Consider the following 16212-nt stretch of genomic DNA (forward strand, 5'->3'; position numbering starts at 1 on the left):
GGCCAAGTATAGCACTAGGATTATGTCAAAAAAGCACAGATTTGCCAACTCTGGGTGGGTATGTTCTTGGAGTTTTAGCCACATAACCTTCTGTCTCCAGTGTCACCTTCTCAGCCCTCATTTGCACTTTTCCATTGACTGGCCTTTACAGTAAACATTGGCTCTCTAAGAGAATGGGTTGAGGGCCGACGTGGCCAGTCCTGGCAGTCTGACTCCAGCAGGAGCTGAATACCTTCTGAACAGCTGGGGTGGAGAGCTACAATTTTGAAAACATAAAATGAGAGTTGGAAATCGGTGCTCTTCAGTCACCAGATGTGCTGATGTAGATAGAGGCAATTTTTGGGAGCAGAACATAACATACAGCTGTTACTAACCATGTATACTTGGAACAGCTGGCTGAGTCTTAAAAATAATTACTGCTTTATAAACCTTCTTCAATCCTTTCTCTTTACCACAGGAGTGCAGAATCTTCAAAAATTTCTCCTCACTACGAGCCATCCTCTCTGCTTTACAATGCAACTCTGTCCACAGACTCAAGAAAACTTGGGATGAAGTCTCGAGGTAAGATCAGGAGAAACAATATGTTTGTTTTATTTAATAGCCTGTTTATGATGGTTTTCTAATTCTTCCTTTGTTGTGGATTCAACTCATCTGTAGTTTTTTTTTACCTTTTAAACTTGATTCTCCAGCTTAATTTTCCATCTTTCCCCTCCTCAAACGTGTGGTCAGAACTCTCACTGCGCACGTCTAATTCCCAGTCATCCAGCACTTCCACTAGTCGATATTGATTTTGGGGCTGATGATAAACCTGTATATAAGTCTTCATCCTTTAAACCTCTCTTTGATATCATCCCTCCATAATTATCTTCAGCTCAAAGCATCATGTCTGTGCTTCTCCAAATCTGTCAGGTCAGGCAGCATCTATGGAAAAGAGGAAATAGTTGATGTTTCAGGCTGAGACCCTTCATCCGGACTGGGGAAAAAAAAGACGAGAAGTCAGAGGAAGAAGGCAGGGGGCAGGGAGGAAGAATTACAAGATGGTAGGTGAAACCAGGAGGGGGAGGGATGAAGTAAAGAGCTGGGAAATTGATAGGTGAAGTAGATAAAGAACTGGAGGAGGGGGAAATATGATTGGAGAGGGTAGAAGACCATGGAAGAAAGGGAAGGGGGAGGAGCACAGGAGGGAGGTGATGGGCAAGTAAGGAGATGCCATGTAAGCTGCCTGGCCTGCCGAGTTCCTCCAGTATTTTGTTTGTGCTGCTTGGATTTCCAGCATCTGCAGATTTTCTCATGCAGTGAACAGGATTGATAATGTCGTCTGCTTGCTTCTCAATAACACACACTCAATGAGCTCAGCAAGTTCATTGTCAGGAAAACCTTGCAGGCTAGGTTTCCTGGAATTGTGCACAGGTCAATTCTCACTCCAGTTTTTAGTTTCCCCTCATTCTGCCTGCAGTGGGATCCTGGTGTTCTGAATTATGGGTGTTATTCAATATGCTGTGGTTATCAGTTTTCCTGTGGATATCAAATAGTGTTGTATTAACATTCTAACATTCTACACCTTTGGTTGGAATTTTTCAGAGAGAACTTTCGGATATTCCAAGAACTATCAGAAATATTCTCTGACGATAATAACCACTCCCTGAGTCGTGAGCTGCTCATCAAGGTAAGTGTTTGCTGCTACTTTTTAAAAAAAAACCTTAAAGGTTTCCCTGTCCTCCTCTTGGCGATGTCTAATTGTCTGGTCACACTTTCCACAAATGTGAGCTAAGTTGAATGGAAGGACACTGCTTGGACTTAGACCATAAAGCATAGGAGTAGAATTAAACTGTTCGGCCCATCAAGTCTGTTCTGTCATTCGAACATGGCTGATTTATTAACCACCTTACCCCCCCCATTCTCATGCATTCTTCCTATAATCTTTGACACCCTCACTAATCAAGATCCTGTCAACCTCCGGTTTAAATATACCCAAATACTTGGCCTACACAGCCAAATTCCACAGATTCATCACCCTCTCGCAAAAGAAATTCTTCCTTATCTTTGTTCTAAAGAGACATTCTTGTATTCTGAGACTGTGCCCTCTGGTCCTAGACTTACCCCATAGTAGAAAACATCCCTTCCACATCCATTCTATCTTTCAATATACTTGATCACTGTCCATACTGTTTCACCTCCCAGCAAAGCTGGACCGAGCTTGGATATGGCAATCCTGGCCAAACTGCTCCACTCCTCGACCCAGGACAATGAGATCAGTTGAGTTATCCTGGTCAACTCTCAATTACCTCAGCTAGTGGACCATGCAGTGGATCAGAGTTCTGGTACTCCAGTGCCTTTAATGCTGCACCATCAGCTCTCCTATTGTTGATAGCTGTTGTGTTTGGGGATTGTTAGCACGTAACACTTAAGAGAAATATCTGCCACCAAGCTTTATATAAAATTAGGGTCTCTGAGCTGATGGCTGTTTGAAACACAGCTGACTGGGCTTCCCTCAAAGGCTCTCAACAATAAGTCATTATAATGGTGCTTTGGTAATCCATACCTGCTGACCTCTGCTAGACAGTGGTTCTGGACCCTTCCAGGGTTATTAATAGCATGAAGAAAATCAGAGCTTTTTCACACTGAACGATGCAAGGAATAATTGATGTAAGAATGTCGTCAAATCCTATTTGGGATTTTTCTGGGTTCTAGCAGCAGCCTCTGGTAATGGATGAAACTGTGTACCTGGCCGCACTTTGTAGAGAGGGAACCTGTGACCTTGAGGTCACTTCCCCAGAAACATTCCAGAACGCAAGAAATAGCGAGTCACTGTAACTTGCTCTGTTCAGATTGGAGGAAACATTGTGGATATGCCCTGCGTTTGTTATTCTCTTGTTCTATCAGCAAATTTGGTCTTAAGTCTACATCCCTGTGCTGTGAAGTACCACAGTTTGTCGATTCAAATCAAGCTTGGTCCCTGCAAATTCTTGCTCTTAACTTCCTTGGAGGTTGGAGAAACAACCTTACATACAATATGAATATCCAATTCAAATTACTATTAACCTAAAAATAATTCTGGGAATCAGCAATAAAAGCAGGCCATGCTTAAACCACTCAGCAGGGCAGGAAGATGTGGGAAGTTAAAAAGAGTTAACATTTTAGGTCAGTTTTTTTGAAGAGTCTTGGACCTGAATCATTTCTACAAATGCTGCCTGATCTACTGAGTGCTTCCAGCAAAGTCTGTTTTTAATCATCTTTCATTATGATGTCTATTGAAACGGAAGCAGACCAGGTCAGGTAAATGATGTTTATGGGACTGGCAGACTCTACTCATATCTGACAGTAGCCAAGCCCATCCCAATCCCTGTTAATGACAGAGTCCAAAATCTCTGTCCATCCTCCATTTCCACTACGACCGACAGTGCTTTGGGCTGAACAGGCCTGAAGTTTTGTGTTTTCCCTCTCTGAACCTCCCCGCCTCCTCCTCCCCTACGCAATGTACATCTATGGCCAATTCTGTTCTTAGGACGTTCTTCTGTGTTAAAGGGACTATATAGAAGCAAGTTTTCATTATTGTTGGACCCTACATGGTTTTTCAAGCAGAACCAAATTCATAACAATGTGATTTGTTATAACCCTGTATTACTGATTTGGTGCGAAAGGGGAAAAAAATAACAGCATTCGGCACTCTTAACACCAAAAGAATCTTGCAGAAAGTGTGAATCTATGAGCTGCTCGATTACCCTATTGTACAAGACCCGCATTGTGGTTAGAGTAAAGGTTGTAACCTTCAGGCTTCCTGGAAGCTGCTGTAGGGTCAACTTTTTTCAGGCGTGTAGTAGATGCAGTGGTGATCTTCTGGCAGGATGTGGTTTTATAACCAGTAATTGGTGAGCAGGGCTTACAGTTCTGTCACCATGTTCTTGCAGGAGTCCTGGACTCTGCTCTCTGAACCTAGCTAGCAGATCGGTCGTCAAGTTTTTAAATGGGTTTGCCACCAGTAGCGGAGTCTACAACAGGACCTGATCTGTGATAAAGCCCTGGTGGCTCGATGAAGGGAAAGTTCACACCACAGCACTTCTGTTTTAAGTAGTGACTGGGTCTGAGCTTCCATTCCATTCCTAGCAACCCACAGTTCTCTCCCTCCCTCGATTAGCTTCTCTTACAGTAAGTGTGTAAAGTCCTCGGCAGGAGGGTGTGCAGCTGCCGCGTCTGACTCACTGGGTTGGTGAATCACTTGGAGCTGCCTGCTGATTCAGGATGGAGGATGGCAGCTGGTGGGTCTTTCACACTCTCATCCTATAACTGAAATGAATCCAAAGTTCAGCATACAGAAAGCGCTTTCAGCAGCGTCTGAAGAAAGGGAAGCTGAATAAGCATCCAAAACTGACGCTATGTTTCACTTTCCACAGATGCTGCGTGACCTGCTGAGCCAGCAGCTTTTATTTTTGTTTCGGACTTTCAGGGTCCACTCAGTCCCTTCTGTAGGCTGATGCCGGTAGGATGTGGCGGCACAGTAATGTAGCAGTTAGTGCAAACATTTTACAGTGCCAGCAACCCCCATCAGGGCTTTGATTCCTACGGCCATCTGTAAGGAGTTTGTACCTTCTCCCTGTGACCACGTGGATTTCCTCCAGATGCTCTGGTTTCCTCCCAAATTCCAAATTTGTACAGTTAGGGTTAGCGAAATGCTATATTAGTGCCGGAAGTGTGGCCTCCAGCACAATCCTTGAGATGTGTTGGTCGTTTAAGCACACGTTTCACTGCATGTTTCGATGTACATGTGACAAATAAAGCTAATCTTTAAACTTTATAAAAGGTAGTCATATTTGTATGGCTAAGGAATGTGGCCCTCAGTTGGACAACTCTTTCAAAGAGACGGGAGAGAATGGATGGGCTGACAGGCCACCTTCCAGACTGGAAAGTTCCTGGACACGATGATGGTGTCCATGTCAGTTTCAGTATCCAGGACTGGGAACAAATTAAAAACAATTAGCGGAGTTTCCCAATCCAGTGAGTGATGTCTCCCGAAAAGGATTAACTATCCTGTGTCCTGCTATCATCCTCTGCATTCAGTAGAGGAAATTTGGGGAAGGGAAGATTGAAAATGGAACAAGGCGAAATTATTCTTGTTGGAAAGACTTTTTTTTAAAGGCTGCTGCCCCCTGGGAGGGACGTAGTACTGTATTGCGAAGGTCCAAATAGCTCAGTGACATGATGTGTAGCCAAAGGTCCGGAGCACAATGAAGAGCTGGTGCAATGAAGGTTTTGTATGGTTCCCCAGAGCGGAAGGGACAGAGGAAAGGAAGTGTGACACAGTGCAGAGGAATAAATTAAATTGATTGCACAGTAAAACAAACTTTACCCCGGGAAATGGCAGGAGGGCACCTTGTGTGTAGGAATCTCTCAAGCAGATGTGGAAGGTTACTCCTGGTTGCCATCTGCAACTCTGTGTTTCGGTATCTGTATGGACAAGAAACGACTCTGTTTCAGCATCTGTACGGACAAGATAGAAAGACTGAGGGATGTACCAGAGTTATTGGTCTATCTTCCTTGACTGACATATGAATGGTCATCAATAAGCATTCAATTCATTTTTGACCTTTAATTCAGGTCAGTCACTTAGATCAGCGGTCCCCAACCACTGGGCCATGGACCGGTGCCGGGCCGCAAAGCATGTGCTACTGGGCTGCGAGGAAACGATATGATTTGGCAATATGAGTCAGCTGCACCTTTCCTCATTCCCTGTCACGCCCACTGTTGAGCTTGAATGCACGCGTCATCCATGTCAGTGCGGGAAGGAGATCAACTCCTCGAGCTTACAAATGACGGTGGGCTGAAAAATATGTTTTACATAACATCTCTGCCGGCATTCTGGATCAAAGTCGAGGCTAATTATCCTGAGACAGCCACGAAAGCACTGAAAACGTTGCTTCCATTTCCAACATACCTGCAATGAATGCAACAAAAACTAAATTGCAGAATAGACTGGACACAAGGAACCCCCTTCGAGTATCGATGTCTCCCATCACCCCTCGATAGGACCGTGTTGTTGCAGGAAAACAAGCCCAGGGCTCCCACTATTTAGCGATATTGGTGTGTTGCAATGATTTTATATGTTCATACAGGGAAAATTTATGCTGTGTGTTTAATATCCAGACGTTACTTAAAATGTTATGATGCTATTGACTTATATAACCATATAACAATTACAGCATGGAAACGGGCGATCTCGGCCCTTCTAGTCTGTGCCAAACGCCACTCTCACCTAGTTCCACCGACCTGTACTCAGCCCACAACCCTCCATTCCTTTCCTGTCCATATACCTATCCAATTTTTTGTTAAATGATAATATTGAACCTGTCTCTACCACTTCCACTGGAAGTTCTTTCAGCACTTACTTCAAGCTCCCCTGTCCTCCCCTGATAATTGACTTATCACTATATTCATGTGAGGAAAATGTGTGCTGTGTGTTTAATATTAAATTCGTTAGATAAACCCTTTTAGAAACAAAATTAGTGTATTAGCCACTTATCACCCATATTCTGGTCGTGATTAACACCCCCGCTGCGCCCCCCCCAAATAGAATAGCCAAAAACTATTTGGAGAAAAAAAATCGGCATGTACACACATGCGCACTGGTGCCCACGCAAGGCTTCATGGTCATTGTAGTCTTTCTCTGGGTAAACTCAAGGTACTTGACTGCTACTCTTGTCCGTTGGCAACCCTACCACCACCCCCCCCCCCCCCCCCCCCCCGGGTCGGCTGGTCCGCAAGAATATTGTCAATATTAAACCAGTCTGCAGTGCAAAAAAAGGTTGGGGACCCCTGACCTAGATACTGTAACTGAGTGGAGGACTCCTAGTGAAGAGAGGGGATCCCTCCTCCTAGTAATGACCACCTATTTGCTAACGTTGGCAAGAGACTGTGTGTGTGTGTGTGTGTGTGTGGTGAAGTCTGCATCATAGATTGGATATTGTGCTCAGATGGGCTTTGTCATGTGCTGGAATTGGTCAGAACTTCCTCTTAGCTAAATGCCGCACCCAGCATGGGCCGCTGAAAAGGGATCAGCAACAGGAACCTAGGCCATTACTCCCTCTGAAGCACTAACAACGGCTTCCAGCTAGTGCACAGGTGATGCCTTTGCAAAACTGTAAAAGCACACAGTGGGTTAACACAAAACCCATCTTGGCCCTCTTGCTTTTGGCACCGTCTTCTGTGGTCTATTTTCCCTGAGCAGCCCATGAAATAGATCAGGCCCTCTTTTCAGGTGTGGCTCCCAGAGATCCAAAGAACTGTAGGGGAGCTATCCCCAGCAGCCCAAGCAATACCCACCCCACACTCAACACCACCACCAAGACTGCCTGGTCATTATCACATTGCTGTCTCGGTTCATGGGATCTTGCTTTGTTCAAAATGCCAGGTAAAGTCACTTCACTTTAAAAAGAAACTACCTCGGCTCACCTTCTCTCCGGAGGATGTTTGCTTTATGTCTTTGTCAAGCGCAGAGTCACCACCTGCTGGAAAGACAGGGTTTAGCACCCAGTTTATGCTGAAGTCTGAATCTTAACACGTGTTCTTTGGCCTGTTGTGAGATACTCACTCTGTGTCTGTTTATGTCTCTTTTTCTTTTCCATTTCTGGAACTCCAGGAGGGGACCTCAAAGTTTGCTACACTTGACATCAATCCAAAACGGGCTCAGAAAAGACAACAGCAACAAAAGGACCTGGTAGGTTTGCTCTTGAGATCTGTTTGATGTACTCTAATAAACAGGTGGTTTTAATTTATCCACTATAATCAAGCCCTTGGACAATAAAATCTGAGGAAAGAGTCCATTCCCTCTTATGATTCTGTGCTGCTGTCCCGTATCTTTGCCATCGACATGGATTCGAGCCTCTCCTACCAACTCTTGGAAATTGGAGGATATCTAGATAGTTAATGTTAGCAATAAAAAGAAATCAAGAAGTTTGAATCAAACAAAGTGCTGTAGTGATTGGGAAAGACAAATTTGTTTTGAGCAGCTTTGAGTTCAGAGGAAATGGTTATAATTTGGAGAGGAGAATGTGACCATAGCTAATCAAGAGTCTGTTAATCTAATATATCTCCGCACATCTTTATTGTATTGGGTCCCTGCAGCAGTTTTTTTTTCTCTATAACTCCATGTGCTGTGGATGGGAGCAGCAGTCCATCTCCTGAAATAACTGGACTGCAGGGAATAAGATGAGGTTTAAAGTGGAAGATGGGTTCTTGAGTAGTAAGCTTCCGATGTTATGGGGAGATGACAGGAGAATGGAGTTGAGGGGAATATGAATCAGCCATGATGGAATGGGTGGAAATACGTCTCTACCAAAGAAGGTATAAAGTGCTCCTTCCCTCCACTAGCCTGCAGGTCACCCTTGGGCAAGGTGTAATACCTGCTTAGTACTCCCCCCCCCCCCACCTGATCAGGGTCACATGAAGCCATGGGAGCAGCTGGTGCATATCACAGGTCCCGGCTATGCAACCATTGGCGCCAGCCATACAATCTCTGAAGAATGCTGATAATGGCTGGGGTCACCTGCCTTAGAAAGAGCACTGCCCAGAAAAAGGCGATGGCAAACCACTGCTGACCATGATCACCTACGTCATACGACACGGCACGTAACGAACGAGAGAACGGCGATGGAAAGGTGGAACAGACTCGATGGGCCACGTGGCCTAATTCTGCTCCTGTGTCCTGATGGTCTTGTGTTAGATTTTGAGCTAGCGTCCATCCGTTGAAAGGGAAAAAGAGAACCGGCGAATGGGAAGAGAAATAAGAGAAAAAGAATTAAAGTAATTTTGTGGATTCCATCCTAATCTATTAACTGCACTGTTCTGCTGGCCTGTAATGGCACACCCCCTCTGAGGCTGCGGCTCTCGTTCTGCATTCCCCGGCCTCCAGACTGTCGCTCCTGGATCTTGCCTGTCCAGTTCGCTTGGGATTACTGAGCTGCCTGAGAATCTTTCCCCCCTAGATAGCCTTGCCGATGCAGCTAGAAACCTATAACTAACACAGGAATGTGAGTGAGATTGGGAATGTTCGCAACAACATGTGAATTGTTAATGGTGACAAGCCCATCTATTGTCATATTCTTTTCTGCTCTGACACACTGCTTTACTGTTACTGCAGTCCAGGCTGCTTATTAGTCATTTATTCCAGTGACTAACCCTAACCAGTAATATTGTTTTTCCTCCAGGGAGTCATGCAAGGCACAATCCCATACTTGGGAACTTTTTTGACTGACCTGGTTATGTTGGACACTGCAGTGAAAGACCACTTAGACGTAAGTGAGAAATAGTCTGGGGTCTGCTTCCAGATAGAGCATTCACTTGACTTCAGTCCAGAAAGCACTGTTTGCGATGTTTGATTGTCACGGCAAATGTGTTCTTCACTGGGGGAAGCAAGTAGTTAAGTGGTGATCTTCAAAGAGTGGGTTTCTCTGTTCATGCGTCATCTAACTGTGTGAAGTCACAAGTCTCAGTCGCAGGTTGCTCTGGTCTGTGGTGGTGATATGGTATCCGGCTCTGTTCTTCGGGAGATTAGCACGGTCCATCCACAGCCTGCGCTGTTAGTTGATCCCACTTTGCGGTGGAGACACTGCAATAGCTTCTCTGTCCCTGCGCAAGAGAGAGAGCGAAGGGCCGTTTCATTGAAGGGGGAGCAAATGTAGCCCAGCTGTTTGACCTTGGTTAAATCTGTTCCTTTCCAATCCACAGGGCGGTCTGATCAACTTTGAAAAAAGGAGAAAGGTAAGACATTTTAATGGCTTCTTTCATAACTGCGGGTCACTTTCAGAATCTGCCTGAGAAAGTGAGTCTCCCATGAAGGACCTCTGTGCCTATTCGCAGGGAGAGCTCGTATCCCAGATGGCACCCAGAGCTGATCACCCACTTCCAGACACTCTGGCCCCTTAACCTCATAACTGAGCCCACACTCACATAGTTTACTTTACTGGACTTGTATTCAGAGACCTGGACTTGTTGGCCCTGGTAGTATGGGTTTGAATCCCGCTGGGAGAGCGAGATTTCAGTGATAGGACATACTGTACTCAGGGGTCCTTATCCTAACGGCCTGTAGGCAGTTAGGGATGGACAAAAAGTAGTGGTATCACCAGTGCATTCCTATCTGGGCACAAATATTAAAGCAGAATCTTTAATTATAAATATAATGGCAGCACGCCAGCTGACAGGCTGGGTTCTACCTGCCCTCAGATACAGAGTGATGGCCACAGATAATAGCAGATGGAGTTAGGGGGCTTCTGTCTGTTTAGCTAGACTACAGTGGGATGTTCAGATTGCATTCAGTGCTCTAATGCTGCTGCTTCCAGGATTCAGGGATCGCCCCCTCACCCCACAGTGTGAATTAGCCTTCCATACACACATTTGCTTCCAAAGTGTTGAGTAGCTCCCGTGTGTGGCTAATAGTGCAGACTGAGGACAAAGTCTGGATTGGGAGCACAACAGACAGGAAAAGAGTCATTGAGAAGAGTGTGATATGGCTGTATCTTGTCCTGCATGCTCCATTAACACCAATGAATGTTTCTCTGTCAGGAGTTCGAAGTGATTGCCCAGATCAAGTTGCTGCAGTCTGCCTGCAACAATTACTCGTTCACACCGGACCGTCGGTTTGTGGAGTGGTTTCGGAGCGTGGGCAGGCTGACGGAGGCAGAAAGGTGAGTGGTCTCTTGTGCTGATGGGGGAAGGATTAAGTGTGGATTGGTAAATAGTGCTGTCAGTCCACGCCCCAGAGAGAAAACCAGGTGTTTCACTGACCTGGGTAAAGCCCATATCCCTGCTTGGTGCTCACATCTTGTACCCACCTGACCAACAGAGCAAACATTTCTCTAGATTAGCTTTAATAAAATTGCTCTCGGTGGTTGATTTTGATGTCTTTTCAACTGAGGTTGTGGACTACCCTATCCCAGTAAGAAGCAAGAGCCGAGACCCAGTGACTGGGTGAGGCCTGGCTAGGATTTTAAAGCTTGCCCTCTGAATGAAGGAGTCTGAAAGGGTGAGAGCTATTGGAAGATCATGTCCTATCTTGACTTTGTTGCTGTTTTTACAATTCCAGTTATAATCTGTCTTGTGAAATTGAGCCGCTGGCAGAGTCTGCAAGCAACACTCTGAAGGCAAAGAAGAACACGGGCATCATTAAGCGTTGGAGCGAGTGAGTGTTCTGTGCTGCTTGGCCTTGATCAGCTGGGTCTACCGCAGAATGTAATGATATAGAAGGGAGGCCCCTGGGCCCGAGTTGGCTCTTTGAAAAAAACATGCAATTAGTGCATTACCTTGAACTTGCCAAATTGTTTTTATCCAAATCCTTTTTGGAAAATTACTATTGAATTTATTCTATTTTATATAACTGGATTCCAGTTAATTGGGCCATCAGTTAAAGAGCAAAAGCTAATCAAGAAAATTGCTGGGATTCCCTTTAACACAGACAAAACGCTGGAGGAACTCAGCAGGCCAGGCAGCATCAATAGAATAGAGTATTGTCAGCGTTTTGGGCCAAAGCCCTTTGGCAGGACTATCTAGCTGAAGGGTTTTGGCCCAGAATGTTGACTATATTTTTTCCATTGATGCTGCCTGGCCTGCTGAGTGCCTCCAGCATTCTGTGTGTGTTGCTCAGATTTCCAGCATCCGCAAATTTTCTCTTCTTTGAGATTTCCTTTATTTGGGATGCTACGCCACTTAATTTGGACAGGAGATTATTCCGGAACAGTTTTTAACTAGCATCAGTTGCGTACACTTGTGTGGCCATTAGACGCTACACTGTGCTTAGATCGAGCAGGTTTTAAATAGCGTCAGTAGCGTGTGTTCAAAAAAACAGTAAATTTTGTCACTGATAGTTGGTGAGAAATAAACAGTAAGACAATTCAGAACCCACTGCTGTTCCAAGCATTCAGGCTTAGAGATGCCAGAAACAGCCAAGAGTGAAAATGAAGCAACTTCATTACTTCAACAAGTTAGGAACTATGAAGAATTTGAAGGTATCAATAACCAGCTTGAATGTTACAATGAAAATGAAGATTTGGAGGATGCGATCATTGAAAACATTGTATGAAGACTGTCCATTATCTACACCAGGTGTCTACGCTGATTTTGTTCATTTATAGTCAATCCAAAGAACATGGCACCATACACTGGATGAATTCCTCCATTGATAACTATTAGGAACTATAGTACCGAAGTAATATTGGTAGTGTTCTAATTTGTTCTGTATTTCATTTAAATAGATAATTTCTTACTCAGTTTGCCTTTTTTATACCTTTTTAACTATTTTCATGAAACTTCAGCTGATTGGAGCAGCCACTTAATTGAGCCAAAATGTACTGGTCCACTTTAGTGTATTCCTGCCCACAATGCACAGTGGGAAAAGAAATTCTCAGCTCACCTTTTGCCTTTAACCGAGCCCCTTCCATACAAAATCACCAAACTCACCACCACTTCCTTTATAATTGGGATATAGGGACTTAAGAAATAGAAGCACAAGCAGGTCCTAATTCCAGTATCTCCCGGTTAGTCTCTAAGAATTTTGAATGTTTCAATTAGATTCTTCTATGCTCAAATGAGTCTTGGCTTAGTTTGCTAAATCCCTGTTTGTAGGACAATGCCCCAGTAGCAGGAATCCTCATTGCATTCTCCTTCATTGGGGAGACCAGACCTGCAGGGTCCTACAGTGAAATGAATTTCCGTATGTGCTCAAATCCTCTTACAGCACCGGCTAGCTATTTACCTTCCTAATTTCATTCTGTAGGAGTGAATAGTCATTAGTGTTGCTGAATGATCACCCCCTAAAAAAACAGTGCAGGAACTTCTTATTGCGAAAGCATTTTAAAGCTTCCCTTGGTGTTGGAATAGTTTGGTGTGCTGCAAGCTGAGAGGTAAGCCCCATGTTCATTTCTGAGGTTGGGGTAAGCTGGTTGATCAGAGGTCAATATCTGGAGACAATTGGCCTCTGTGTTCCTGGGGATGAGGACAAGACAGGCAGGAGTTTCTGCTGCAGGTGGAGAGCGCATGATATTGGGAGGTGAGGATGGTGGGGGCACTCCCACAGTATTCGTTCATCATTAGGTTAAGGGAGAACCTGCTCAAGAAAGAAAAACAAATATATAGAATAGTTGAGTATTCTACGTTACTAGAGTTTATATTGATATCAGTGAAGTAAACATTGAGGGAAGAGAATAGGGACTGTTGCTGATAACCCCAAAACAGGGTGACTGCTCAGTTTGTCACTGGATTATTCGGCTTGTTAACTCCTTTCCCCATTGACACTTGCAGCCGACAGACGCCAGCCACGGATGCACCTAGTACGGGTGCCCAGTCCCGATCCTGCGAGCAGCTCAAGTACGGGCCGTACCTGGGTGGCGGGGACGCAGCAGACTCGGTCAGTGTCACGTCCGCCGGCTCCAGCAGCTCTGACGTGGAGGAAATCAACATCAGCTTCATCTCCGAGTCACCGGATTCCCAGGAGAAGAAGGTAGGGAAGAGGTTGTGCAAACATTCACAAGCTTTAACTGTGAGGCCTGGTGCCACAGGCTTGAGTGTCAGCTATCCCAGCAGTTAAACTGGCCTCAGGAAGCCTGGTGTAACTAAAGAGACTTGAATGGAATATGAGACCCACTCTTTTTATGTTGCCACAAGACCTATTAGAATGAGCTAAGTTGTTCCTGTTCCCAGTTGTAGATTGTTCCAGGGGTGATCACTGCTTTCTCCTCCTCCCCTGTCCCAAAATGTCTTATCACCCTGTTAAAGCCCCATCCATTGGGGTTTCCAACTCTTCATCATTATTCTGAAGTCCCCAAGAGTAGAAGGTTAATCTCCCGAACAAGGCTCAGAGCAGAACTAAAACCAGCAGCAAGTTAAAAGGAAATAGAACTCAACGGGTCTGTTAGTTTGTTAGAAACGTGCTGAAGTTGCCAAGGAAAGGCTGGTTGTTTGACAGCCAAGAGCCACCAGACTGTGTAAAAAGAGTCCGTTTGCCTTCCTTTAGCCCCGCAAGGGAGTGTTGTCTCCCACAATGGCTGACCACTGACAGCTTTCCGGTATAGGGGGTTGCTTGTCCAAGCAGCCTAGAGTTGGGACCCTCCCATCCACAAACACATGTCTGTTAGATCCCGCTGAATGTTTTCTTCATCAGCCCACAGTCCTTCCTGGGGTTTAAAGAGAAATTCCAGGTTGCCAACTTTGTACATACTTGCAATATTTTAAAGGGACACAAAATATTAAGAAATCAATGACCATAACCCACAACCTCTCCTATCCTGTGCCCATGACCTCTTCTGCCCTGCAACCCAATGAAATATTTATGTTCCTCCAACTCAAACCTCTTGAGCCCTGCTGAACTTAAATCCTCCACCGGTGATGATGGTGCCCTTAGCTACCCAGAGCTTCCTCATCGCTGAGGTTTGCTCCCTGACCCCTCTGCCTCTCAATCCACTTTTAAGATGCTGGTTAATACACTGTTTAAATTCCATAATGTCTCTTGAATAATTGCAAGTTTAGTTTTGTACACCAGTCTTACTGTGAAGTGCTTGGGCTGTGGTGCTGCTTTAAAGGTGCTATTGTGAATGAAGCTGTGGTTGTAAGGGAGGTGGACATGAATTGAGCTTGGCGCTGGTGTAGGTAAAACACAAGGGTGCTGGTGGCAATGCTGGGGTTAAAGGTGGATATACACTGTAAACCTCTGCACAATTTAGAAGCTCAAGTTTTATTTCAGTCCCTGTGATTTTTTTTTGCTGAACTCTGGGTTACTGTACCAGCTTTTAACTGGCAGGTACAACATTCCAAGCTGGGCCAGACTGGGCGATCTTAGTACCAGTCTGTCCCGATGGTAAACCTTTATATTTTGTTCCCTATATTTTATTTTCTTTTAGTTCTGGGAATCAACATCGCTGTCCTCATTGGACACGTCCGGAATCGGCTCAGGGTCAAGCAGTGCCTCCTCTTCCTCAGTGTCCTCCACACCCATAACGTCCTCCAGGACGCACAAGCGCTCTGTCTCTGGAATATCCAGCTACTCTACACTATCTCTGCCACTTTATAACCAGCAGGTGGACGACTGCTGTATCATTCGGGTCAGTCTGGACGTCGACAATGGGAACATGTACAAGAGCATTTTGGTAAGTGTCACGTACTGCTGTTCCTGATGTATTTCATTGTGCATTGGGGGAAGATTGGGGGGTGGGGGTAGCCCGTGGCGAGCAAGGGGTTGATATAATCAAACACGAGGAAGTCTGCGGATGCTAGAAGTCCAAAGTTCTACACACAAAATGCTTGGAGGGACTCAGCGGGCCAGGCGGCCTCTTTGGAAAAGAGTAAGCAGTCGACGTTCTGGGCTGAGACCCTTCATCAGGACTGGGGGGAGAAAAAAACTGAGAAATCCGAGCAAGAAGGTGGGAGGAGGGGAGAAAGAAGCATAGGGTGGTTGGTGATAGGTGAAACCAGGAGAGAAAGAGCAGTGAAGTAAAGAGCCAGGAAGCTGATTGGTGAAAAAGGTAGAAGTCCTGATGAAGGGCCTTAGTCCAAAATGTTGACTGTTTACTTTTTTCCATAGATGCTGCCTGGCCTATGGAATTCCTCTAGCATTTTGTGTGTGTTGCTTGATTTAAGCAAAACTGCCTCACACTCCTGGGCAACATGTTTAGCTATCTTTTGGATAAGATGTTAAATTCACTCCCATGCACCATCTCACCCATTGCAAGGCAGATAACAAAAAAAAAGGCGGCCATTACTATTCTGAAGGAAAGCGCAGGCCCCAGGAACGGTGGTAAATTGAGTAGAGTACAGCCTCATAGTGCCGGCGCCTGAGTCCAATTCTGACTTCGGGTGCTGTCTGTGTAGAGTTTGCACACTGTCCCTGTGACTGTACATGTCTTTTCCCACATCCCAGGTCAGTAAGTAATTCGCCATTGGTGAGTGGTAGAATATGTGTGGTTGATTGGAATGTGGGGGAAATAAATTGTGATCAGTGAGCAATTAGTGGAAATGGGTGCTGGATGGTTAATGGGTGAAGGGTAAATTTCAACACTATCCATCTGTAACTCAGTATTTATACCCTGCCACTAGACGGTCATGATTAATGGCTGATGTTGTAGCCTTGACTGTGGCCTTCAAGAGGGAAGTGGACAAGTGGTCCAGAAAGTCTTTCAGGGCTGCAGAGCCAGGAGGTAGAGATGGAATTGGAGTGTTGCTCTGAGAAAGAGTGGGTGC

At 45.2% G+C, this 16212-nt stretch overlaps 1 protein-coding gene across 4 annotated transcripts in view; it reads left to right on the forward strand.

Annotated features, from left to right (window-relative positions):
- The window catches only part of LOC134359840 (ral guanine nucleotide dissociation stimulator-like), a 157569-nt gene that overhangs the window by 138445 nt on the left and 2912 nt on the right, over nucleotides 1–16212 (forward strand). For 3 of the 4 annotated variants that reach the window (XM_063073568.1, XM_063073567.1, XM_063073566.1), the window contains exons 8-16: nucleotides 458–561; nucleotides 1582–1666; nucleotides 7631–7708; nucleotides 9198–9284; nucleotides 9718–9750; nucleotides 10552–10673; nucleotides 11072–11167; nucleotides 13282–13480; nucleotides 14877–15122. In XM_063073568.1, coding sequence (XP_062929638.1) covers nucleotides 458–561; nucleotides 1582–1666; nucleotides 7631–7708; nucleotides 9198–9284; nucleotides 9718–9750; nucleotides 10552–10673; nucleotides 11072–11167; nucleotides 13282–13480; nucleotides 14877–15122 — 1050 coding nt within the window. The remainder of the gene's footprint in view (nucleotides 1–457; nucleotides 562–1581; nucleotides 1667–7630; nucleotides 7709–9197; nucleotides 9285–9717; nucleotides 9751–10551; nucleotides 10674–11071; nucleotides 11168–13281; nucleotides 13481–14876; nucleotides 15123–16212) is intronic. The other variant, XM_063073569.1, reaches the window with a different exon arrangement.

The sequence above is a fragment of the Mobula hypostoma genome, chromosome 21 (assembly GCF_963921235.1).
Source record: "Mobula hypostoma chromosome 21, sMobHyp1.1, whole genome shotgun sequence".
NCBI classification, from domain to species: Eukaryota; Metazoa; Chordata; class Chondrichthyes; order Myliobatiformes; family Myliobatidae; genus Mobula; species Mobula hypostoma.